A 23,549-nucleotide genomic window follows, 5' to 3' on the forward strand; every position below is an offset into this window, starting at 1 on the left:
TCTTTTTTTTTTTTAAGTTATTTTTAATAGGAGTATGTCAATAAAAAAACATTAAAAGATTAATTTAAAATTTAAAAAATATAGTTGGAACTTGGAATACAATGCCAGATAAAACTAGAATCAATTATTTATATTAAAATGAATGTTTTTTTCATTATCGAGTTTTATCAAGTCAGAAAAACTTCGGGGTAAATTCATCAAGCCACACTTTTGCCAAAAGCCCAACTATTTTCTTAGTTTATCAAACAAAAAAGCCTAAACCATGCCCCCTAGTTTTTTACCACGACGTAGAAACCCAATTAAACAAAACCCATAATGAAACAAAGCGCAGCAACAAGATCAAGTGAAGAAACTGAAACTAAAACAGAGAAACTATGTCTACCAAGCTAAATTCACTTCGATTCTTGGATGTCTTAGCTCCATGCTTGCTTCCACGATGGATGACATCACTTCCTACTCCTCCCTTCCATCAAGATCCGGGCCCGTGTGAATTTTCCAGCCCAATTTTCACAATTTGCTAGCATTTTTATCAAACCGCACCTTTTATCGTTATCTTTAAACCCTAACTCGACAATTTTTTGGATTTTTATAATCCGGCCCACACAGAAACAAAGGTCACATGTAACAACACTCTTCATATGTTTTACTGAGTTGGATTTTAACAGAAGCTACATGATGGGTTGAGCATGTCATATGGAACACACCAAGCTGTGCGAACCCAACCGAAATCATCACAGCTTCAAATCGAAGGAGGCTAGAAAAAACCCACTAACAATACGATAAGAGGGAGGGAGAACCTCGCCATGCTTGGAGCATAACAGTCCGCTAGGCAAACAAAATGGGAGTTGGAAATTGGAATACAAAAAATGAATAAAAAAGGACAGAGACCATACATAGAACTTATTGTTGCAGCATTATTATAACAGGTTTTGACTCACTCAAAACTCATCTGACGCAGAACCAGTCAAACATGGATTGCACGACCCATTCGTCCACCCAGAGGCGCTAAAAAGAAGCTCTACACCGATTCACCACTCAAAAGGGAATAAATACCCTGTGTAACCCCCAGCTCTGTTCCTGCTACTAAAAAAGAGTTAACAACATACTTACGCCGTACAACAAATTGAAACCTGTACCTGGTTTTTAACAAGACTCCAGGAGGCCACTGGCTCCATTCCAAGTTAAAAGTGAAATCATCAAGCCAGCCAGCAGTCTTTGCAATAACCATGTGGAAATGACATGGCAACTGATCTCAAGATTAAAGATTTTAAACTCGCAAGTGTATGTCCAATTCTAGCCGAACAGATCCTTGAATAAGTTGGGATTTTGACCTGATGGCGTCACACCCATCTGCCTTACAAGTGCATCCTTTTCTAAGGCATCCTTGACATTCGGACCTTTGCTAATTTGCGAGGGGTTCGTCACTGTAGCTCCACCGTGAACAGTATTGCTACTTGCAATTGACAACCCAGGTGCTAAATTGATTTCATCCCTAATCAATGATAAGGGATGAGAAACACCAGCACTCTGCCCACTTGCAGGTGTCTCTGCATATAATGCCATAAAATCAGGTGCTTTGGTACCCCCCAAGGTACCAGGAACTTGGGTTGAGTCCAGCAACCCTTCCAGTTGCCTGAATGGATCTACTGATGGAGCACTACTTGTAACAATTGGTTCGCCCAAGTCAAGCAAATCTGGAGGTGGTTGAACAAGATTTGGTTTTTCCACTGCATTGTCAGCGCTAGAGATAGCTGTGGACTTTGGAGTGTGGAGCTTTTCAGCAGCTTGGCTGCTTGCCTTTGCAACCTTATGGCCTGTAGACGATCTCCTCTCAGTTTTTGATGAACCCCCAAATAATGATGCAGCAAGCTTCTGTTTTTCTTCAGAGATTTCAACTTGTGGCCTCCTTGAATCGTATGAAGTTTCATGTGTTTTTGAATTTCCAGTGCTCACCCCATCTACTTGTGTGACCCCATTCACCGCTTTCAGTGAAGAAGAATTTGAAGTAGAAGCTGAAGAAGAGGAATAAGTTGGCCTGCCCCACTTCTTTTGAACCCCATCAAGTCGCAGCTTGAGTCCTGATGGCCCTGTATCAGATGAATATGGCACTGATGCTGTTTGTGGGGTCTCTCTATAATAAGATGGCTCAGGAACGGGGACAAGTTCGGTTGAAGATGCCACTGACATAGGTGGAGTCCATGACTGCACTGAGGGCTTTGGAAGTTCATAAGCCTCAAACCTCAGACCATGAGATGCAACTTCAAGTTGGTCTTGGTTTCTGAAGTTGCTGATATTTACCATTCCAGAACGTTCATTCTCCAGAATATAGGGCTGAGCCCCTTTCTCTAGTGATTGCTGAACATAACCATTAAGAAAAGAAAGACACTTGTCAACCTGCAATGAAAAAAATAGTAGATGTCACTAATCTAGCAGGGCACCATTTTCTGAGATTGAAAGCAGTCAAATGAAGTGGGCACCAAATCACAGGTTTGAAGATGAGCACAAAAGGGAAACATAGAGAATCAACAAAATAAGTTTAAGTGAATAGAAGATAGTTGATGGTTCCAAGTCTCAAACAACTTATTTTTCATTAAACAAAAATTGCAAAGAAATTGCATCTATAAAGGTATAGAAGTCCATCAGAAATCATGATATCCATCACTCTTAATAGTTTGGAACTGACAACAAAAAAATGCTCCAAATAAGCCAGATGATAGTGTTGCATGTGTCTTAGAAACAGACATTTTTTATTAAAAAAATTCGAATAAAAGCAAGCAGATACTTGGGCTGGGAAATATGGAATTAATACATCTTCTAAACCAAGGACATGCCTTTTGACCCTTAAAAGAAAGTTAAATGAATATTAAGAGTAGAATAAAATGACCTCAATGTCTTCGCAGCTCGCATCTGATGGCATAATAGATCCAATTGCTCTCACATCTAAGCCAATGACTGCTTGGAGTTCATACGCACGCTGCTGCAAGTCTGTTGAGTGGGAAGCTGATAATTCCTCAATCAGAGATTGACACTGCAACAAAAGAAAGTGAGATTTACCAAAATACAAATCCTTCTCAAATGATTCAGGATATAAGCTAGCTAGACAATATGACAGAATTCTGGTGGGAGGAAGGCTGAGTATAAGAGAAAATTCAAGTTTTCAAGGACTAATGCATGACTGAACCACGTTGAAATTGCTAAAATAAATCAAAAGTTGCAATATAGATACCACATACATGACTAAAATATATCAAAAGTTTCAATACATAAATTGCATTTTACAAGCATTTAGGAAGAGTTCTTCAACTATAATCCAGAAACAGAAATTAAATATACAGAAATCAATTTGGATAGAAGGAAGAACTTTGCACTTGAGGGTTTAAAATACTTACCTCAGGTAGTATATCCAATTTTCTCCCAGCAGCTATTTCAAATGCATATATTTTCATGAGCGCTGTAACCGCATACGCCTTCAAAATTTAGATAAGAGTCATTCCCATTTCAAAATAATGCACCTCAACTGATACAAGAACTCAGTTTTTAGATACAAGATATCAACAATAGCTTCAAAAATAGCCCAATCTAGCATCTTAACTATCATGTAAAAAACTCAGGCATAAGCTATAGTAATGCAACATAAATCATGCAATTAGAAGGGGCAAGGAACTGATGGCCTAAAATACCAATGATAAGTAGTTTAAACAACATAAAATCTATTAAAAAAGGAAGAAAAGATGCCGTAGAGATCCCACAGAAAAAAGAATTAAGATGTCTTGAAATGCAAGGGATACCTTGACAGTTTCATCACTTGAATATGACTCTGCCACATCGCATAATTTTCCAGTGACATATGAAGCAGAGAACTTTCCATCAGCAGTTCCATATTCCCCCAAGACCCAACAAATGACCTGTTATCATAACCCAGGGTAGTAATAGGAGGAGGATGTTTCAGAGCAGCACTGATATGCAATACATATTTAAAGAGAAAAGATAAATCATAGTTGGACAGAACATACTTGAAGAAACACAGATGGAAGCTTCGGCTCCCCAATAATATGCAAATATGACTCAACCTGCATCATGTCAAAAAAATTTCTAATAAATAAACAAGGAACATCAAGAAAAGGACAGCTATATGAGATAAGAGTGCTATATCTATGCATATATCCAGGAATGATTTACACTGTATATCACTATATCACACCCAACAAGTTTCTACATGAAAAAACTGGAAAAAGAATTAGAACTTAGATCTTTGCATTACCAACAAACCAGCAACTTTCTTTTGGATTTGGCTCCCCTCAAGTTAGGGGTAACATGATGTATCATGGTGGTCAAAATTCCAAAAAATGATTTTGAAATCAGTTTTATATCACATACGATTTGGTATTAACCAGTGATATGGGTCCCAGTCTTCATGATTTTTCACTCGTACTTCTATTTAATAAATTATATGATGTGCTTTTGCACTGTCCTTTTTGTTGTTTGTAGCCTGTTAATGATGCTTCATCAATGCACCTAAAATAATAATATTAAAAAAAAAAAGTAGTGCACACACATAATTGACGACCAGGTACAAATGCTAAAACAACATACAGCAGATGATCTCAGCTGGCTATCTGCAGTATCATCATCCTCCCCAAATCCCTCAGCAATCAGGCGCATCAAGTTATGTGCCACCTTAATATTCACCAGATCTCCCGCATGCTCAAAGACTTTATTCATGGTCTGTGGAATAAATGCATCAGGGTAGCTTAATAGTTCATATTGAAACAAAAATCTCAAATAGACAGTCAATTTTGGGTAAACAAAAGATGATATGTACCTGAATAAACCAGTGGTTGCTAGGTGCAAATTGCTCAGCAAGTTCAACACATCGAGATGCTATTTCAGTCTTGTAATGATTGTCATTAATGCTAATCATGTAATCAATCATGCGGTCAACAATCACTTCCACGTTAGAGGATTTAGTCATTTTATACAGGAGCTCAAATGTTTTTCTCTTCAAAGTATCATCTGGATCCTGTGTCATGCACCAACATTGAGCACTGCTCTATAAGCAATCATGAAAAGACATCTAATTTGAAAGCCAAAAATTTGAAACAATAGAGTAAGCATAGACAGTGAGGATGACTAGGTAGAGCATAAGCCACGGAGCAAATCCAATAGCTCGACGGACCCCAACAAAATGATTTGTATCACAGGCACTTAATGGTAGAAGTCTCACCTCTAAACAATCTATCACAGCCAATTGGTGTTGTTCAGCAATCTCTGGACTAAGTTTTATCAATCGACCAAGGGCATCAATGCCCATATATTTCAGATTGTGACTGTCACTCTGCCAACAAGATAACAATGTTTTGATGTGATCAATACAATAAAAAAAAATGATTCAACAATCCATTCACACTAAAAGTTTAAAAGCAATGCACAAGCTGCAGGAGGCAAACCTTCAAAAATCTTGCTATTACATCGGCAGCAGCTTCTAATAGCTTAGGATTGGGATGTATTGAAGAAACACAGCATATACACTCATAAAGGACAGCATTTCCTATATTACTTGATGAGTCACACTTCCCGAATATGTCACCCACAACAGTATACATGTGCTCGCTTGCTTGCTTGTCACCACTTCCTAGCAAGGCTAGAATTTTCAGCAACCTGATCTGCAAGAGTTAAAATATGATGTAAATGAACCATGACCTAAAAATATATTACAAAAAGAAAAGGACAAACAAATCAACAACATTTTAACAAAGTATCTGACTCTCACTCCAGGCTAGCAAGCTCCACTAGTTTTAACACAACTATTTTTTTAGGTATGGAGAAGAGACATTGTACACTACATGCTATTGAGACCAAACCAAGGTGCATAAAATCATAGATTCACATGCTAACGTCATGTAATTCCACAATGCAAGACAAAACAAACAAGGTGCTAGCAGTGTGCACGTTGGAGGAGGGGTGGATCAGTGACCATAATTGCACATCCTTTCGAATCATATGGCATGAGTAGACTGAATAGAAGAGTTGTATCCCACAAAAAAGACTCACATGTTTACAGACTCTTGGTATACTGATTCTAAAAGATTCTACAATTACACTCCATCCAGTGGACCAGATAACAGTTAAAGATGGCACAGCCATACAAAATTTACGATCTTCCAACACAGAACCCACACAAAGCATGCGTTTAGCAGGTCCTTCACCATACCAAGCACCACATCAAAGTCCCCAAATAAATCAAACAACCCATGCCACATGTCTTAGGCTATAGGGTAATGTAGAAATAAATGGTTCTATTGCAGCACATGACAGACACACATCACAAGAAAAAGGCTCAGTGAAACCACTAAATCTGCACACGTCGATTCATTATGCAAACTTAAATTTGCAGGTGCTTTCAACAAAAAACAAAGTTAGGGTCTGAGAAATGTGAGAAAACAATGACAATAAGAAAATGCCCTTCATATTATATCTTTTTAAAATACTTATTAGAATTGAAATAAATGGCATGATTCTATTCATGGCTTGTCTTGATAAAAAACAGCTTACACAAAGGCCAGTTCATAGTTACCCCTAGAGCTGTAGTATGAAATGTTCATACTCCAACCAAAAAAATACACAATCACCAAAATTTACCCCCCCCCTCCCATCTCCACCGACACCACAAAAAAGGAAGTTTAACAGGAACAAAAGAATATAATGCAAAGCACCTGAATGAACGGAGCTGGCAACTGATGATAGTCATAAACCTTTGGCAATCTGCGTTCAGCTACTTGTTTAAGAATGCTGACGAAGCTGACCACTAAATCCTTATAAGAATTCGCATCTATTGTTATAAGATCAAAAAGTGGGCAGAGTGTTGCACCCATTACGCCAGGATCGCTATCGCAAAGCTTCTGCAACAAAAGAAGCCGCATTATGATAATCTTTCACTGTCATCTTGTTCTGAATATACATACGTCTCTTTCTTTAATGCATAAACTCTGATGAATTCAAGCAACTTAACAACTCTTATTGAGTTTACAGCATAAACTCTGATGAATTAATGCAACTCAACAACTCTTATTGAGTTTACAGCATAAACTCTCCTTCAGCAATGCTTATTTATATCTCAGAAACATGCGTCATAAGCTACAATGATACCCAGAAAAAAAAAGGGTTAATCTGTTTTATAGTGCTGGTAAATATTTTGTGATTGCCAGAACTAAGCCATCAATAACAATTTTTCAACAGCAACAGATTGTTATTAAACATAGAAAAAAAGATTAAATTCTGCATTCGAATTTCCTCGAATACATACCTTGCGGAAATTAGAAAGGAGATGTGAAACAGAGGACGGAGACTTATGATAGAAGCGATGAAGAGCCATAATGGCCTTCTTCCTAACAGCCTCCTTAGAATGCCCTAACAACTCAACCACTTGCGGCAACACAGCAGGTATGGTCTCCTCATTGATCAACTTACAAACGGCATTCAAAGCCGCACAAACAACCAAATAATTGTCCGATTTCAAGTCCTTTTGTATCGTATTGACAATCAAGATAATGAGATCATGATCTTCGTTCAAGAACAAAGTGACAGCCAAGTAACCAGTCCGTTTGAGGACCAAATTGTCGTCATGAGTCATTTTAACGGCGTGGATGTATCCGAATGACGCGTCGTGGCCGAGCATCTCGACGTAGACTAAACGGATTATGTACTCCTTCATCTTGCGCTTGGGGATGCCGGGTTCAACGATGCGTCGTTTGAGGGATTCGATCTCCCGAAGGACAATTCGATCTTCTTCGGCCTTAGATCGAGCCTCGCCGATTGATTTGACGAGATCGAGGAATTCTTTGGATTGGCCGAATCCTCCCTGAGACCCCATCGCCAGCTCCCTTCCTATTGTTTTTAGTTGCTCCATCCAGTTTCCCTAATTTCTTTTTGCGTGTAGAAGAAGAAGAGCTTGAAAGTGAGATTAAGAGAGAGCTTGATATTTTTTTGATGAGATCTAAAATGTGAAGATCGAGTTTTTTTTGTTTTTTTGTTTTTTTGTGAGCAGAGAGTGAGGACGAAGAAATAACGACTGTTAGTAATTCCTAATTCGATAGAGGTGTCGTCGTCCGAGGCTCGGAGGGACTAAATTATAAATAAGTCCCTCTAGTTTTGAGGAACAAGTTTCTTGGTCCTTATTGTTTAAAACAGGAAAGATTACCCACCCTCTTATAGTTTAATCACTTTTCATTTTGCTTCTATTTTTTCTAAAATTATAGTTTTTCAATTTAAATAAAAGACCAAACTACAATTATATGTAATACACTGAAAACATCTAAAAAAAAAATTATCTTTCTTCATTCACAATTTCTCTCTTTTTCTCGACCAAAATCAAAACCTAACATTATTTAACCCAAATAAAAATCAAATCTTGGATCCTATAATTTCAGCCCTTGTTATTTTTAACTAATTTGTAATTACAGTAATAAACAGATATGAAATTTTTGAAATTTCAAAAACCATTTACATATTATTTTTTTTATTTTTTAAAAATTATTCTTAATATCATCAATATATTAAAATGATCTAAAATATTAAAAAAATATTAATATAAAATAAAAATTAACATCTTTCAAAAATATTTTTAAAATACAAAAACAAAAATGTATTTGGAGGGATAACATGTCTTAGTAGCAATGATATAAGGATTGTGATGTTTTTATAAATGAACTGTCATGATTACTTGGAGAAGCATTGCAATAATATGAATACATAATATTTATTTTCCTTGCAATTCCTGTGGCATCAAACTTGTAGAATTTATATGTTGAGTAGAACCTATGTTATATTGCTCGGTATTGCAACGTTTTTTTTTTATTAGGGATAAATTTGTTGAATAGAACTCATCTACTGTTAGGATAGATCTGCTAAGTAGAACTTAAAATTAGCAAATATTTAACTTCCCCTCTTCTTTCTTCATTTGGGATTGTGAGATTCTCACTAAAGAACACGAGATAAACAAAAAAAGAACCCTTTCAATTACTCTTTTAATCGTGTGTTTTATTTCTTTGTTTTGCTGGTGAGAAAATGTGACAGAAACTAAAGGAATATTATAGTTTTACTATTTTTTGCAGGTGAAAGTTTTGAGACTGAGCGAGGAACTAAATCGTGAAAATCTAGAAACGTGGTTTCCTAAAAAATCAGTTATAACATTTGCGTATATTTTGTGATTTTGTATCCGAGTTTTCTTCAGAAACTGGTGAATTTTCCTGGCTAGGAGTATTTTTTGATTAACAGTAAAATTATAATATTTAATACAAGAGTTGTTAATTAGAATACAATGAAAATCTTGTAATTGTTTTGTTGATCTTTTAGAGCATATAAAGTGGTATGTAACTTGTAAACTTTGTAGTTTTGAAAAATATGAAGGTAAAGTTTTTTTTTTAAAAAAAACTAAGATAAGGAAGGTTGAGGTAATTTTTCCTTTTAAAAACTATTTATTTTATTCACTTGTCATTCCTTTTTCTATTTATTTTATTCTTTTAATAGCAAAATAATATTAAATTTAGTGTGATCAACACAGATAAAAGGACAAAAAAATTAGTCTCCAATTAATTTATTTTTCAAGGGATTAATTTATAATCTACTCTATATATAAATCAAATTGACAGGCAATCAAATCCTTACTAATTACCAATGATAATAAAATTGTCCATACTTTTTTTTATTCGACGGCAAAATTATTATCGAATAAACTAAATTTTTGGTTGAGCAAAATTAAGGTATATTTCTCATATAGAACCGATACATTCAAAAGAATTTAATAAAATTCATTTGAATATTCACTCCAAGATTTGAAAACAAATCTATAGTCTATTCTTTAAACTTAGTATTTTTTTTAGTAGGTTTTTGTAACCTATTATAGCAAATAATAAGACGCGAGAGGGAAAAGTGAGAGAAAAGTAATAAAAAATATAGTAAAAGTATGGAAAAAAATTACCTTTAGTAAACATTAACAAATTAGCGTTAAAGAGTAAAATTCGAACTTTCCAAATAACGTAGGGGGTAACATTAGAAAATATAAAAGTACAAGGATAAAAGCGGAGCACCGATAACGTTATGAGGGTACAAATACAGTTTACCCCATAAAAACCAAAATACGAGCCATCCCCTTGAATTTCTGGGCTTAGAAACCGAACTATGGGCCGGCTCATTATGAATAATCCATAGCCCTCCATCGCTCCCTCCCTCCCTCCCTCCCTCCCATTCATAAATTCCGCCATTCCCCGCTTAACTCTCTCAATTTCATTTCCCCCAAAAAAAAGAAAAAAGAAAAAACCGCCTCAACCGATCAGTCACAGAGAGAAGAGAACCCGAGGAAGATAAATGGCGTCGTCCTCTTCTTCGTCGTCTTCAAAAGCTGGAGAATCGTACTTAGGAAGCCTAATTAGCATCACTTCTAAGTACGAGATTCGCTACGAAGGTGTTCTTTATCACATCAATCCACAAGACGCCACCATTGGCCTAAAAAACGGTGCGCTTTTATATTCTTCTGTTGTCTCCCTACGTTTTCTTATTTATCACGATGAATCTGTACTTGAAAGCAAATTACATGAATATCTAATAATAATGATAATCTGGTGATATGTGGTTTCCGAGTAATTTTTGAGAGTGATGAATTTTGTTATGCTGCACGCTACTCTCTTTTTTTAGTGATTTTACTGGATAATTTTGTTGTAAATATCAGTTCTGCGAGTTTTAATTATTTTTTTATGTTTTTTTAATTAATTTAATTTATAGTGTGAATATTGAAAATAAGTTTTCTGCATTCATTTCTGGTAATACAACGCGTATTCATTTGCTCTTAGTGTGTTGTAATTTGTGGTTAGATAATATTAATGTAGATAAATTACTGTGTTCTATTGTTTGATACGGGAGATGTACATTTTTCTTTGTTTTGATGCAATATCTGGACATATTTATTTATTTGCAAAATGTTGCCTTATAAACTATGCTGCAGTGAGGTCTTACGGAACAGAGGGTCGTAAGAAGGATGGACCACAAATTGCCCCTAGTGATAAGGTGTATGAATATATTCTATTTCGTGGAAGTGATATTAAGGTAAGCCGGGGATAATTATCTGCCTCTCGTATGGATTTTTTTTTCCGGTGGCCTTTTTGTCGTAGCTTCATGTTGTTACTTCTGCGCTTTAAGAATTGAATGGCTTCTTTATTCAGTCATTTTATATGGAATTTGAGCAACTGATTAGCATCATGAATTCTCATTCGTATTCCTGTTCGGAACAAAAGATGTTAGGTTTCAGCTTTTCTTTCCTTTATTTTTTGTATGATTTATAGATAACGATGCTTTCCATACTCACCAAGTTGCCATCTAAGTGTTTCTAAGAATTTTGATATTTCAAAGCGATGCTATCACACATAGAGTTTCTGTTTCTTGTGCTAAGTGTAGGAACACTGTTTTGTGCTGTGCATGTAATGTGCTTGCTGCAATTAATTACTGCTATTATCAGGATTTGCAAGTGCAGTCCCCACCACCTGACCAAACAGAGGAACAGATTTACAATGACCCTGCTATCATCCAGGTTTTGACATTTGGCTTATATTGAGGAATTATGAAAATTATGAAACTCAGTCTATACTTATTCATTCTTCTGTTCCTGTGTTCTGTAGAACCATTCTGCTTTAAGTTCTTCAACTGCAGCTGGTGTTCAGGCACAACATACGCCTGCTTTGACGACCAGAGCCTATTCTGGTGCATTGCCTTTGTTTCAGCCTGTAAACCATGTTGGCTTAACAAATCTTTCCCAGGCTACTCAAAATGCTGGTCCATCTCTTTCAATTCCAAAGCATTCACAAGGATACCATGGAATATCTTCCCAGCAGTCTATGGTTTCATCTCCCTTAATAGTTCAGAATCATATGCAGGCTCTTGGATTGCAGGAACCTCCAGTTATGGGATTGAAAAGTCCTTCAGAATGTATTACTCCTGAATCAACTGTTGCAACTAATCCATTTAATCCATTTTTTTCATCTTCCCTTTCACCGGTACGGTATGTGACTTCTCCTGACACATCATCCTTCTTATCTCTGAAGACACCTGTTCCATCTCATGCTGCATCTCTTCCTGCTAATAGATTCACCATGTCTTCGATTCCCATGACTTCGATTCCCATGTCTAGTCAAGACATCAACGCAACTGAAACTCTAGCTGTTGCGGACCCCATGGCTATGCGTCCTGCCCAATCTTTGCCTTACCTCATGCCATCCTATGTTGGTTCCACTTCTAGCTCTGTGTTAACACCACTTCCATCTCTTTTAAGTCCTCATCACTTCTTACAGTCTAGGCCACCCGTGCTTTCGTCCCCACAAAAGCTGTACCCTGACCAGAGAGATGTAGCTGCTCAGACTCCTTTATCATCTACTTCTCCACCCTTGCTTTCTACTCCAGCATCTCAACCACCATTATTACCTTTGCCAGGTTCTGTACAACAGGTTGGACCTCTTTCACTCTTTCCGTTAAAGTTCTATAGAACTTTGTTACATGTATTGCCTCTCTTGCAAAAATATATGTATACTTAACAGTTCTGAAGGTGCTTTCCTTCTGTCTTTTTGTTGACATTTACCGCAGCATAAATACTTGACCTCAAAATTTACTGAAGAATTCGATTTTGAAGCCATGAATGAGAAGTTTAAAAAAGATGAGGTTTGGGGTTATCTTGGAAAGGCAAAGCAAAGAGAGAAAACTGAAGGCATGGAGGATAATACAACTGATCAAAGCATGGTGGACAAAGAGGCCCCTGTTGTGGTTCTTAATCTCGATCCTAAGGTAGGTCTTTGAGTTTTTTCATTCATTAGTTAAGACACATTTATGAAACTTTAAATTACTATCTCCCAGCAGTTGAAGATTTATAAATTATTTACCTCCATTCGCAATGTTAAAACCATTATTGATTCTCTATTCAGCCTGCCTACAAGAAGGATGAATTCTTTGATACAATTTCTTGCAACATCCGCAATCAGCGGTGGAATGGGCAGAATTGTTTCTCTGAGCGAATGAAGCTGGATACTGAGGTTTGCTTGCAGGAGATGATTATTAATTTGTGCTAATAATTCACTTTAGATTGGATGATTTATTGATATTCTGACATTATTTTCTTTTATCAGACTTTTGGCAACTTGCATCTCAGACCTAATTTGGGTTATGGAGGCATCAGTTCTGGACGTGGTGATACCTATCACACCTCACGTGGTCGGGGAAGGGGATATGGTTATCGTGGGAGGGGGCGTGGGTACATTGGATTCTGATGCCATCTGATCCCATTAGTCTCCGGCTATCCATCTGCTTCTGTACATTAAATCTCTTTTCCAATGTTCTACATCTACGAGTTATGGTAAAGGATATGGGACCATGGGGGACCTTTTTCTTAGAATATCCAGTTGAGTTGTCAACTAGGAACTGCAGGAATGAACACTGATGGCTAGTTCATGCTTTTTTTTTTTGCCGATGAGCCAGCCTTTCACTTTTACTACCATAAGGAACATTGATCTTAGATGTTCGAATTAGATGTTTAGGAGCCTACTGTTCTTGTGCTTTCTTTTCTAATTAGATCAGTTGTGTTTGTCAATGCTGACAGATCCATTTTACCCATCAGCTTCATTGTAATCGCGGACAGGCTTTCCTGGTATGAAGGCAGGCATTAAATCGTAAACCGTATTCTGGTGAGTAACATTGGATCCATTTGCATGTCCACAGAAATGTAATCTGTGAAATGGTTATGCTTGGTATGTAGGATGTTATATAGATTTTTTTATGAGTTGAAGCTACAATTTGCTATTCACATCACTGGGATTTCCCCTCTCTCAAAAACCTCATTTTATCCCCCTCGATTAGGAATAGCTTGCATTTAGTGTTTCCTCAACAGCTTAGCTGACTTGTTCTGACTAGTAAAAAATATTTGCTAAAAAGAAATTTGCAAGGAACTGTCTCAATCGTTTTGTTGAAAATTATTGCTTTTGAAAAATAGAAAGGGACTTGAAGCCTTTGCAGCATGCCTTTATTCTTTTCCTCATCTCGTCCCAACCACACAAAAGAATGGCAATCCCCTTCTCTCAGCCACTTTGCACTTTTTTTTTGGGGCATCTATACCTGTTACATGGTGGAGTTGTTCCCACTTATTGGCATGCGTATGGGGAGATTGACTCCATCTCTTCTTGTACACAAATATCAGTGCATGTGTGTGTGTGTGTGTGTGTTTTGTCTGTTGATGTGTATTTCCTTTTTGAGTGTGTTTTTTATCCAACTTGTGCATGCATTTTTCTACCTTGTTCTGCTTCTGCCTGTCTAAGTGTAAAGATTGCTGAGCCAAGTAAGGTGGCTGTGGTAACCAAGATTAGGACCCCTGAGCCAATAAACACTCCATCTCTGACCACATAGCATTCATGATCCAACCATCCTTTCCCATAGGCTTGCCTCCTGCTCATGCTTGTGGCTGTGCTTAGTAAAATAACTGCAATTCCAAAGCTGATCCTGCCAAATCCATTATATTATTAATTATAACTCTGGCATGCTTCTGTTTGAGAAACTCTGGCATCGCCAGCTGTCCATGTTCTTTAGAGGCTCAAATATCCTAATAACTGAGATCACTAGCACAGTGCCCCACGTTACTCGTATTTGTCCTTTTCCCCTTAAAAAATTGTCATTTCATTGCCACTGGTTAGTTGCTATCTTAATTCTACAGACGAGCCATGAATTGTCAAACTTTTAGGATGTAATGACATGCGCTCTATTATAGTATCTAGATTCATTGAAGTTCTCCCTTACAAGATAGCAGGGTATCTTTGCCTTACAAAAGTAAATCCATAATTTCCTAAATTAGGTCAATGTCAAATCACTGTTGATCGATTCTGATTGTTTTTTTGTGCGTGTAACCATTTGTTTGTATTGTTAGCTTATAAATATATCAAGATAATACTTTTTTTATAATTTAAAACTATATGTGAAAGAAAACCGTAACGTGGTAAGTTGGAAGCATTCTTATCACTCCATCTACGAACTTAGTGATTCATTTTACTTTTCCCTAATTTAGACAACTGAGATAATCCATGGAGGAGCTAGGATGTGTATGTTTTAGCAGTGGAAAGCCGAGTGCCAACAATGGGTATATATATAAATACACACGAGATGTGATTGATTACCTACCAGGAGAAAACCAGGAGTCCCGTGGCAATCTTTGGTTTCTTAGCCTTGGAGCTGTTACTGTTCTCTCTGTGCCGAAAAAGGGTGTAAATCATCACGTTCCCAATGACTTGAGCGATGACAAGCCATATCAGAGCTGCAATACCAAAGCCAAATGCATGGCTTTGGGGCAATTCACACAGTTTATTGCTCAATTTGAGATCCTCCTTCTGCAAATTAAACACCCCAAAACAATTAGGAAATCAATGAATTGGCTTGAATCTTTACAGCAAAGATATATATAAAAAACAGGCGAAAACAAATCAAGTACCTTGGCTTTCTTGGACTCAGCAAGAATACAAGAGACGAGGGAGACGAGGGAGAGGGAGAGGGAGACGATGATGGAGAAAATTAGCAGGAACCCATGTTGATGTCTAGCCATGGTGGAGAAATAGTGTGTATCTTTCTTGGAAAAGGGGTTGGTATAAAAGAAGAAGAAGAAGAAGAAGAAGAATAAGAGGATTGGATGCTTTGAGCTTACTCAAGGAATAGAAAGAGAGAGTGGCGTTCTCTTGATACTGTTGGTCCTCCTCCTTGTCATCATCTTTCCTTTGAAGTAGTTGAAGCCTTCTTTCATTGCTTTGAAGGAGAGGTACCATTCCTAACTGTATCTAGGCTGTTTTGGAATATATATTCTCGCTAACCTTTCCTTTTTGCCATGGAGCTGGCCAGTTGTTTAAATTTTGGTTTGCTTGCCATGGCATAAGATGACAGATCGATCCCTATAGAGACAGAGAGAGGACATAGGCTTCCATGGACTTCAAATTTGCTTGATCTGGACTGTTAGTGGAAACTGAAAGGGAATCTTAGTTGTTAATATAAAATGATTATTGTTTTACATGGGCCCAAGTTGCATACATGATTCTTATCACATACACAGATAGAGTCTCTCTTCCAGTGACAAAGGGATGGGAGAGGGGGAGATGGATCCAAGGAAGGTAGCATTAGATAAGTTTCATGTGATTCGTAAGAAATTTCCTTAAAAGTTGAAAAGTCCTCCATTAAAAAATGCAACGCATCTGGGCTTTTACTTAGAAATTAGGTCCCAAGCATCCATCTTGGATAGAGATAGTTTTCTTGGATGGTCTGTTTTCCACTCACTCCGATTTGGTGTTGGTGTGCTTCTGCGATATGGCTTCGATTCTTACTCTAGGTGGTAAATACTGGGATTTGTTCCTGATGGTTTGCTTTTACCACGACTCCTGTTGCTTGGACAGCCCTTGTTTCTTCTGCTTTCGTATTCCTAATTTGAAAGCTCCATCAGCTCAACACGTCTTCAGATTCCAAAATCTTGACTTCGAGTAAAAGCTAGTATTCACCGTAGATTATACGGAAGAAGCTAATGGCACAACCGTAAAAACACCTCGTTAAAGAGTTTGAGTTCAAGTTGTGATGACATAGCCCCTTGTCGGTGGCAATTCTATATCCTCGGCTCAATTCGCGGAGAATTCTTGACTTTGGCCTTAACATTGGTGGGGACTTGTCTTGGATACGCGCGGATGAAGTGGACATAATGTAATCTGCCGGGAGTAAGGGGACGCCTTCTTGTCTTGCATTACTATGGGGGGGGGGGGGGGGGGGGTGGGCGGGGGGAAGGTCATGCTGTCCTTAGGGAAGCAGGCTGCTGCGTTCGTTTTTGGAAGGGCCAAATTGAGTTGGGATCTAGGCTTTTTTAACAAGTAAGATAATCATCTTTACCTTAGGCTATAAATAACACAGGGAACTTTGAGAGTTGCAGGAACTTTATTATACCTGCAAGATCACGAGTACATAGCAGACATATATATATATATGAAGAGTAATACAAGTTAGTAATGAGTTCTCTTCCTAGAAAGAAGTTGCACAACTGACTGTGCAGTGCAATAAGCGATAGCTTGGACTGTGACCATTGGATTAACACCCAGAGCAGTTGGAAACACACTTGTATCTGCAACAAACAGTCCCTCTACTTCCCACGCCTCTCCCATTTGGTTCACCGCCGACTCCTTTGGATTCACACCCATCCTGCAACTCCCCATCTGATGAGCTGAACATATTTGTCCTGTTAAGTCTCTTAATGGTCTTGCACTCTCCTCTTTCACAAACCTTTCGAATTCACGGTAACTCACTTTCTTCACATTTAAGCTCTTCCCTGTGCTGTGATGTGTTCCGATCTCCTCAGCTCCTGCAGCTGCCAGTATCCTCAGTGTCTTCTCTAGCCCTTCCTGTAGATTCTTCTCGTCTTCAGCATCCATTCTGTAATTTATTGAGCTTGGCGAATTCACGGTTCCCGATCCTCTATCTCTTGCCAGAGCAAATACATGGGCAGTTCTTGAGAACCTGCACATCCTCCTTTTCATATCAGCTCCCGAAATCCATGGAATTAGACCCGAGAACATACCAGGATGCAATGATGGCGTCTGTATCACTGCCCCATATCCAGACTTGTTAACATTTGCAACAACTGTTGACATTGCTGTCATTATCCCTCCTTCATAGCTCTTCTTCTGTTCCTCTGGCCACGCCGTGGTTGAATTAGGTGCTTCTGGGAAGTAGCCCCATGCCATTGTGACTGGATGGAGGTGTAAGTGTTTACCAATGTTGGCATTCTTTAAGCCGCTTGCTTTTAGCAATGCAGGAGTGCTGAGAGCACCACCGGAAACAATAGTCACCTTGGACTCAACCACACACAAGTCTTTCATTCCATTGTATTCGAATCCAAAAGCTACTCCCGATGCAGTACTTCGATCCTTCCCTTTCTTTCGCTCATGCAAGACCTTAATAGCCTCACATCCAGGAAGAATTGCACCGTTACCTGAATTCACCATGTCCTTTAGCCATGTCTCACTAGTGCCCTTCTTTCTTCCATCCTTGCAGCCAAAACAACACCAGCCACAGTAATGATCCGGCACAGAATTTCGAGGAATAGTGTTTACAGGATAGCCCAATTCTTCACACCCTCTTCTTAAAACAGCACTATTGAAACCTTCCTCATCAATATCAGATTGAACTCCCATTTTCTCACACACAGCATCCAATGCTTCTTTGTATAATTTACTGTCAAATAACTCAAGGTCGTAGGTTTCGCTCCATTCATTGATCACATGTTGCGGGGTCTTAATTGAAGCTGACCAATTGATTGTGGAACCTCCACCAACAGTAGAGCCTGCAAGAACTACCACTCCCATATCATCGCTTGCTAACATACCTGCACCTAAATACATTTGATCCATTGAGGGCCCTTCAAGAAGTGAGAGATTGTTTCTAGCAAAATAGTTTCCTTTCTCCAAGACAAGCACTTTATAACCAGCTTTTGCTAGAACCCCAGCAACCACACCACCACCAGAGCCAGAACCAACTACTACTGCGTCACATTTGATGACTAAACTATGATTCCTAGTAGAAAAGTCCCGTGACGAGTCAATGTCTTTCCCGCGACAAATGGAGACAGGGAATCCAATCTGACGCAGGGAGTCTGCAACTCTATCCCTTGGAAGGTTGAGATCAACGAGGCCTCTGTAAAGAGGTCCAAAGAGATGCTCTTCTTTGCAGTCATGTTGATCATCATCTTTTAGACTTGCATATAATGTTTCTGGCAGCCCGCAGGTTTGTGTTTGTCTTTTGAGTGCTGCTGGGTCAGGCCCTGGATAGCCTATGGCTTTCCATGTCAGGTTCTCATTCTTTTCATCCACCTGAAAATCAATGGATAGTCGTCAGGTTATATATATATATTGAAAAGAGAGAGGCTAAGAGATAAAAAAAAAAACAAGGGGAAATATTACAGCCCACAAAGATGGGGTAAAGCTAGCACAAGCTCAAACCCAAGCCAAGCCCAATCACGTTCAACATGAACCCAACTCGACATCTTTCTTTATATATTTTTTTTGGATTTTCCCCCTAAAAACCTTTGCGAGCCTTTTCCACATTCGAAAACTGATTTCGGTCCAACACACATGGTCTATATTATTAAATCTTATCTAAAAAAAGTATCTATCACCTTCATTTATTTATTTACTATGAAACATATATAATTAAATAGAATATATTATGCATAGATATATGGATTTGTTGTAAAATTTTTTGAATATATATGATGGATGATTTCAGCTCTATTTATTTGATATATATATATATATATATATATATATATATATATATATATATATGAGGCATTAAATATATGTTTGACTCTCGAGTATTCCGCGCTTGTCATGATAAGGAAATATTGAATTAAATCCGGCCCTTAATTACCTTTTCGAAGCAGGGACAACAGTACCATTGGATTATTTATCAATCTTGATTTAATTTGATTACAAGCAAGAAGGCCGATATTAAGATTAGTATCCTGCATGTTTATCCAAATCTTTTTTTTTCTTTTTTTATAAAGAATATATCAGAAATAAATATTCAAGTAGTAATTAAAAGTGCATATAATTATATAGTACCTGAGAGAAAAACACGAGTGGGATGACGAGCTTGATGGATTTGAAGAGCATCCTGAGGAGATAGAAAAAGCTGGTAGCCCAGGAAAACACTATCTGCTCCCTCTTGCTTTGAGAGATTTGAGAAAATCTCAGGAAGTAGGGAAAAGAAGGTGAAATGCTGGGCAATCCACACAATATGAAGGTACCGATCCATGTAGATAACAAATATAGCGTCAGTCTTATCAGCCACTTCTTTGGATGCTGCACCCTCTCACAAAACAACTCTCCTACCTGCACCACCATGTTTGCTCAAATAGTAAAGAAACACTTTGCGTTGCGTTGCGGTTTGAGAAAATATATTATAAAAAATATGCATGTAAATATTAGTTTCAAAACGACGCAAGATTCAGCTAGCGTATTGGATGCACATATATATATATATATATATACAAGAAAAGAAAAGGAAATTTAGTTCAACCAACCTTAACATAATTTGTTAAAAACAAAAATGCATGGCCGCATGTGTATGTATGTGTAAATTAAAAAGGGTGCAAAATGTAGGGGTTGGTAGCTAGGGTAGGTACGAAGCTAAGAAAAGGATGTCATACACGTTGAGGAGTTCCGGCCATGGAAGCAGAAGATTGATAAAAAGTAGAGATACTATTGGTGGAGCCATCATCGGCGGAGGCGGCGATCATACTGCTATTATAAACGGATGGGAAAAGGGTGTCGCAGATAGCAGTGAGGGACTCCATTTCTCGGGAAGAGAGTGAGTTGACATACGAGCACGTCGACTGCTTCTCTCCCCCCACAAACAGTCCTTGTGTGTCAATGCTCCCCAAATCAATCACCATCGGTGCTTCTTCCTGCTGCTCCTTTTTTACCTCCTCCATCTTCTACTACAATTAAGCTAAAATTAAAGAAGACTGTGTTTCGCTGTAGTTTAGCAAGCCAGTGAGCAATATTTATCTCATAAAACTATATAGCAGTACTGTACTATACGTGCAAGGTTATAGTTGTTTTTAGCTTATAAGTGCATATAATTAACGTGTGAGCAAGTGATCATGAAGAAAGCTTGTAGCTTTACACACATATATATAGGAAGAGGAAGTAGCTAGAGGCCAAGTAGAAATGAAGATTAGAGAGTGTGGAAACGTAGAGGACATGAGAAACCAGCTTGTGATGACGATGGTGTCAGCCAAACTGGCCCCTTGAAAATTCAATTCTGCTATTACAAGGACACATCTAATTAAAATGCTATCAGTTGCCGTCTGCCAGCAATAAATTATCCCCTGTTTAATCAAACACAGCTAGCCACACAACTTGCCCCTTTTCTTTTCTTTTTTTCTTTTTTCTCCGTTCGATGGTGAGTGTTGACGAGTATTTTAAGAGAACTAGATTTAATATTAATTTATACATAAAAATAAGAGAGGTTATAATTTCAATTAGAATTCAATCCTGGATACTTAAAATGATTTCAAAAATGATTTTTTTATTAAATTAAATTGAGAGGGTTCTAAACATATTGGAGATATTTTTTTAACAAATTTAAATATATATCTTCTCCATATGGTATGATTTAATAATTTTTATTGTAATTACGGGTCTCAAAATTTAATCTTAAAAAACGAAAATAAAAACGATAACAAGTTGTTTTAACCATCAAACCAACCACGCAGCAACTTGCCCCACACCTGAACTCACCTTACAATAATGGATGCCACTGGACCAACTTAAGATAAACTATTCAACAGGTCTTTACTATATATATATATATATATATATATATATATATATATATATATATATATATATATATATATATATGGATCATAAATAGGTTAGAAACAGCTAGCCCTATACTAACCAGTCCTTGATTAAATATTAATTTCATTGCCTTGACTATATAGTATATATAGAGCCCACCTTTGGCTTGGTTATGCTCTACTCCACGTGTGTGTGTATATATATATATATATATATATATATATATATATATATATATATATATATATATATGTTAATTGATTCTCATGTTTTAGGCAATATATATCACTGCCGATATATTAATTAGGTACGTATTTATGAGCACTAATCAATGAATAGATTCCATTAGAATGGTGGAACTTAACTTGTGTTTTGTGGGCTACGCTACCTAGCAAGGTGTCTCTTCTGTAAGTACAAAAGCAGCTCTATTTCTTCACTGATCGCTTCTTTTTTTGGTATATCCATTCTTACTTGTCGACCTCTTACTCTTTAGGCACAAAAGCTACTCGTGGACACAGATTTGTATGATAATGATAATAATTGCGACCCATCGAACTAATGTTAATCGAATACTCGGCAAGAAAACTATATTCTTATGATCAAGCGTTTCACACAGCGGTAGCTTTTACTTTTTGAATTATCTTTTCGTTTGGCTGAAATGGGGAATATGAAATGGATGGATGGTATTGAAAGTTTATCTGGAAATTAAAGACGATTAAAGTTTTCACAAAATACTCCATTCCAACAGCTTCTTAATTTACACGGGACTTGGGAGAGTGACAGACAAGGGACTTACACAGTCAAGGCTTACAGCAACATAATAGAATTTCCAGGTACATCCCCATTCACATCACTACCATGGAGAAGATTAGCTGCTTCTCCAAGGCAGAGTTATTATACGGGCCCTTTTAGCACGATGAAATTTAATGAATTTGAGCCAAGCAGTATATCCTTTTCGTGAGGAAGAAAGTACTGAGCATGTTAATCACTCTTTTCTACTTTGCCTTGAGTCCTGGAGGATCTGGCAACGTTTTCAGAACTGGTTTGGTATTATCTGGTGTATGCTGAAAATCATGGATCAAGAAGTTTTGCAGTGGAGCGTAATGGTTAAAGGGAAGTTCCAGTGAAGAGCATTCATAATGCTATCATATGTAATTCTATGGGGGTATTTGGAATGTAAAAAACAACTTTTTTCTTTTTCTTTTTCTTTTTCTTTTTCTTTTTCTTTTTCTTTTTGAGAATAAAACACGAGATTAGAATGTAATGTTTCAGCTCATCCTTCATCGTCGTTGAGCTCGATCTCTGGTTGAAAGTCATAAATGGTAATTTCTCATAAAATAGAAATGATTTATTTAAATGTCCTAATGGTATTTTGAAAACCATATAATGAGTGTTTGGTGTATAAGTTTTAGTAATTGATTGTCATTTCTTCTACAAATTTTTATAAATATGTTGTACTTTTCAATATCTTTGTTAATATGATATACCATGTGTATTTTGGTTTAATCATTAATTAATTATTATATAAAAAAATATTTTTTAAAATATTTTTTATCTATTAAATTAATGATTTTAGATGCTTTGGATTTTTTTGATATATTGATGTCAAAAATAAAATAAAAATCACCAAAATCGATGGTTTTAAACTTCTTTTATATTTTATTTATGTATTACTTTAAATTAATCGTTATAATATTATCAAGTCAATGAAACATTCATAAGTGATCTTGCTTATTAAAGTAGAAGAGTGGAAGTTTATATCACAATTAAGGATAAGTTTTTTATTGGTAGTAATTAATAGATGAAGGAGTGTAGTGGTGGTGAATCTATCCTCTCTTTTATTCCGGCTACTTGGTGGGTCTCGTAGAGATATATATTGTCTACATTAATATTTATAATATCAAAAGAATATTGAAACCGAAACTGTAAATGAGATTTATTTTTTTTAATTATTTTTTATACATTTAAATGTTGAAATTAAAGTGAATATAACTATTATTCAGTTTAATTAAAAAAACATTATTATTTTTATACTTGGGAGCTTCTCGATATCTCTTGAATATGAATATTTACAATATCAAAATAAATATCAAGATCTAGACACATGAAACTAAAATATATAGCTAATGTGAGATTAATTCTTCTAAA

General features: G+C 36.9%; 4 protein-coding genes across 4 annotated transcripts; 1 reads left to right on the plus strand and 3 right to left on the minus strand.

The window, feature by feature from the left end:
* Positions 1 to 775: 775 nt before the first annotated feature.
* LOC133698512 (AP-4 complex subunit epsilon) lies at positions 776 to 8,067 on the minus strand. Its single transcript, XM_062121457.1, has 11 exons — positions 7,304 to 8,067; positions 6,714 to 6,899; positions 5,448 to 5,663; positions 5,225 to 5,335; positions 4,823 to 5,020; positions 4,594 to 4,725; positions 4,014 to 4,070; positions 3,789 to 3,905; positions 3,390 to 3,467; positions 2,885 to 3,028; positions 776 to 2,394 (listed from the first exon to the last, which is right to left on the minus strand). The coding sequence occupies exons 1-11, from the start codon at positions 7,904 to 7,906 to the stop codon at positions 1,294 to 1,296; spliced, it is 2,943 nt and encodes a 980-aa protein (XP_061977441.1). The 5' UTR covers positions 7,907 to 8,067; the 3' UTR covers positions 776 to 1,293.
* Positions 8,068 to 10,243: 2,176 nt separating this feature from the next.
* On the plus strand, positions 10,244 to 13,723 carry LOC133698456 (decapping 5-like protein). The gene is made up of 7 exons (XM_062121377.1): positions 10,244 to 10,510; positions 10,997 to 11,097; positions 11,507 to 11,578; positions 11,667 to 12,488; positions 12,625 to 12,822; positions 12,960 to 13,067; positions 13,161 to 13,723. The coding sequence occupies exons 1-7, from the start codon at positions 10,363 to 10,365 to the stop codon at positions 13,299 to 13,301; spliced, it is 1,590 nt and encodes a 529-aa protein (XP_061977361.1). The 5' UTR covers positions 10,244 to 10,362; the 3' UTR covers positions 13,302 to 13,723.
* Positions 13,724 to 13,977: 254 nt separating this feature from the next.
* LOC133698457 (protein MODIFYING WALL LIGNIN-2-like) lies at positions 13,978 to 16,209 on the minus strand. The gene is made up of 3 exons (XM_062121378.1): positions 15,503 to 16,209; positions 15,196 to 15,401; positions 13,978 to 14,523 (listed from the first exon to the last, which is right to left on the minus strand). Exons 1-3 carry the CDS (start codon positions 15,611 to 15,613, stop codon positions 14,289 to 14,291), a joined length of 552 nt encoding a protein of 183 aa, XP_061977362.1. The 5' UTR covers positions 15,614 to 16,209; the 3' UTR covers positions 13,978 to 14,288.
* Positions 16,210 to 16,831: 622 nt separating this feature from the next.
* Positions 16,832 to 20,725, minus strand: LOC133699082 (long-chain-alcohol oxidase FAO4A). Its single transcript, XM_062122217.1, has 3 exons — positions 20,243 to 20,725; positions 19,656 to 19,925; positions 16,832 to 18,902 (listed from the first exon to the last, which is right to left on the minus strand). The coding sequence occupies exons 1-3, from the start codon at positions 20,525 to 20,527 to the stop codon at positions 17,040 to 17,042; spliced, it is 2,418 nt and encodes an 805-aa protein (XP_061978201.1). The 5' UTR covers positions 20,528 to 20,725; the 3' UTR covers positions 16,832 to 17,039.
* Between the last annotated feature and the right edge of the window lie 2,824 nt (positions 20,726 to 23,549).

The sequence above is a fragment of the Populus nigra genome, chromosome 7, assembly GCF_951802175.1.
Source record: "Populus nigra chromosome 7, ddPopNigr1.1, whole genome shotgun sequence".
Lineage (NCBI taxonomy): Eukaryota > Viridiplantae > Streptophyta > Magnoliopsida > Malpighiales > Salicaceae > Populus > Populus nigra.

Excerpts from the sequence above, each read along its gene's own strand:
- LOC133698512 (XM_062121457.1), bottom strand. The coding sequence starts at position 7,906 with ATGGAGCAACTAAAAACAATAGGAAGGGAGCTGGCGATGGGGTCTCAG. Across the intron at positions 6,900-7,303 it reads TCCTTTCTAATTTCCGCAAG|AAGCTTTGCGATAGCGATCC; the intron begins GTATGTATTCGA and ends CTTTTGTTGCAG. Across the intron at positions 5,021-5,224 it reads CTGTGATAGATTGTTTAGAG|GATCCAGATGATACTTTGAA; the intron begins GTGAGACTTCTA and ends TGCATGACACAG.
- LOC133698456 (XM_062121377.1), top strand. The coding sequence starts at position 10,363 with ATGGCGTCGTCCTCTTCTTCGTCGTCTTCAAAAGCTGGAGAATCGTAC. Across the intron at positions 10,511-10,996 it reads CACCATTGGCCTAAAAAACG|TGAGGTCTTACGGAACAGAG; the intron begins GTGCGCTTTTAT and ends ACTATGCTGCAG. Across the intron at positions 12,489-12,624 it reads TGCCAGGTTCTGTACAACAG|CATAAATACTTGACCTCAAA; the intron begins GTTGGACCTCTT and ends CATTTACCGCAG.
- LOC133698457 (XM_062121378.1), bottom strand. The coding sequence starts at position 15,613 with ATGGCTAGACATCAACATGGGTTCCTGCTAATTTTCTCCATCATCGTC. Across the intron at positions 15,402-15,502 it reads CTGAGTCCAAGAAAGCCAAG|AAGGAGGATCTCAAATTGAG; the intron begins GTACTTGATTTG and ends TTTAATTTGCAG. Across the intron at positions 14,524-15,195 it reads GGACTCCTGGTTTTCTCCTG|GATCAGCTTTGGAATTGCAG; the intron begins GTAGGTAATCAA and ends TGGATTTGGCAG.
- LOC133699082 (XM_062122217.1), bottom strand. The coding sequence starts at position 20,527 with ATGGAGGAGGTAAAAAAGGAGCAGCAGGAAGAAGCACCGATGGTGATT. Across the intron at positions 19,926-20,242 it reads TGGCCGGAACTCCTCAACGT|GTAGGAGAGTTGTTTTGTGA; the intron begins GTATGACATCCT and ends ATGGTGGTGCAG. Across the intron at positions 18,903-19,655 it reads CACTCGTGTTTTTCTCTCAG|GTGGATGAAAAGAATGAGAA; the intron begins GTACTATATAAT and ends ATTGATTTTCAG.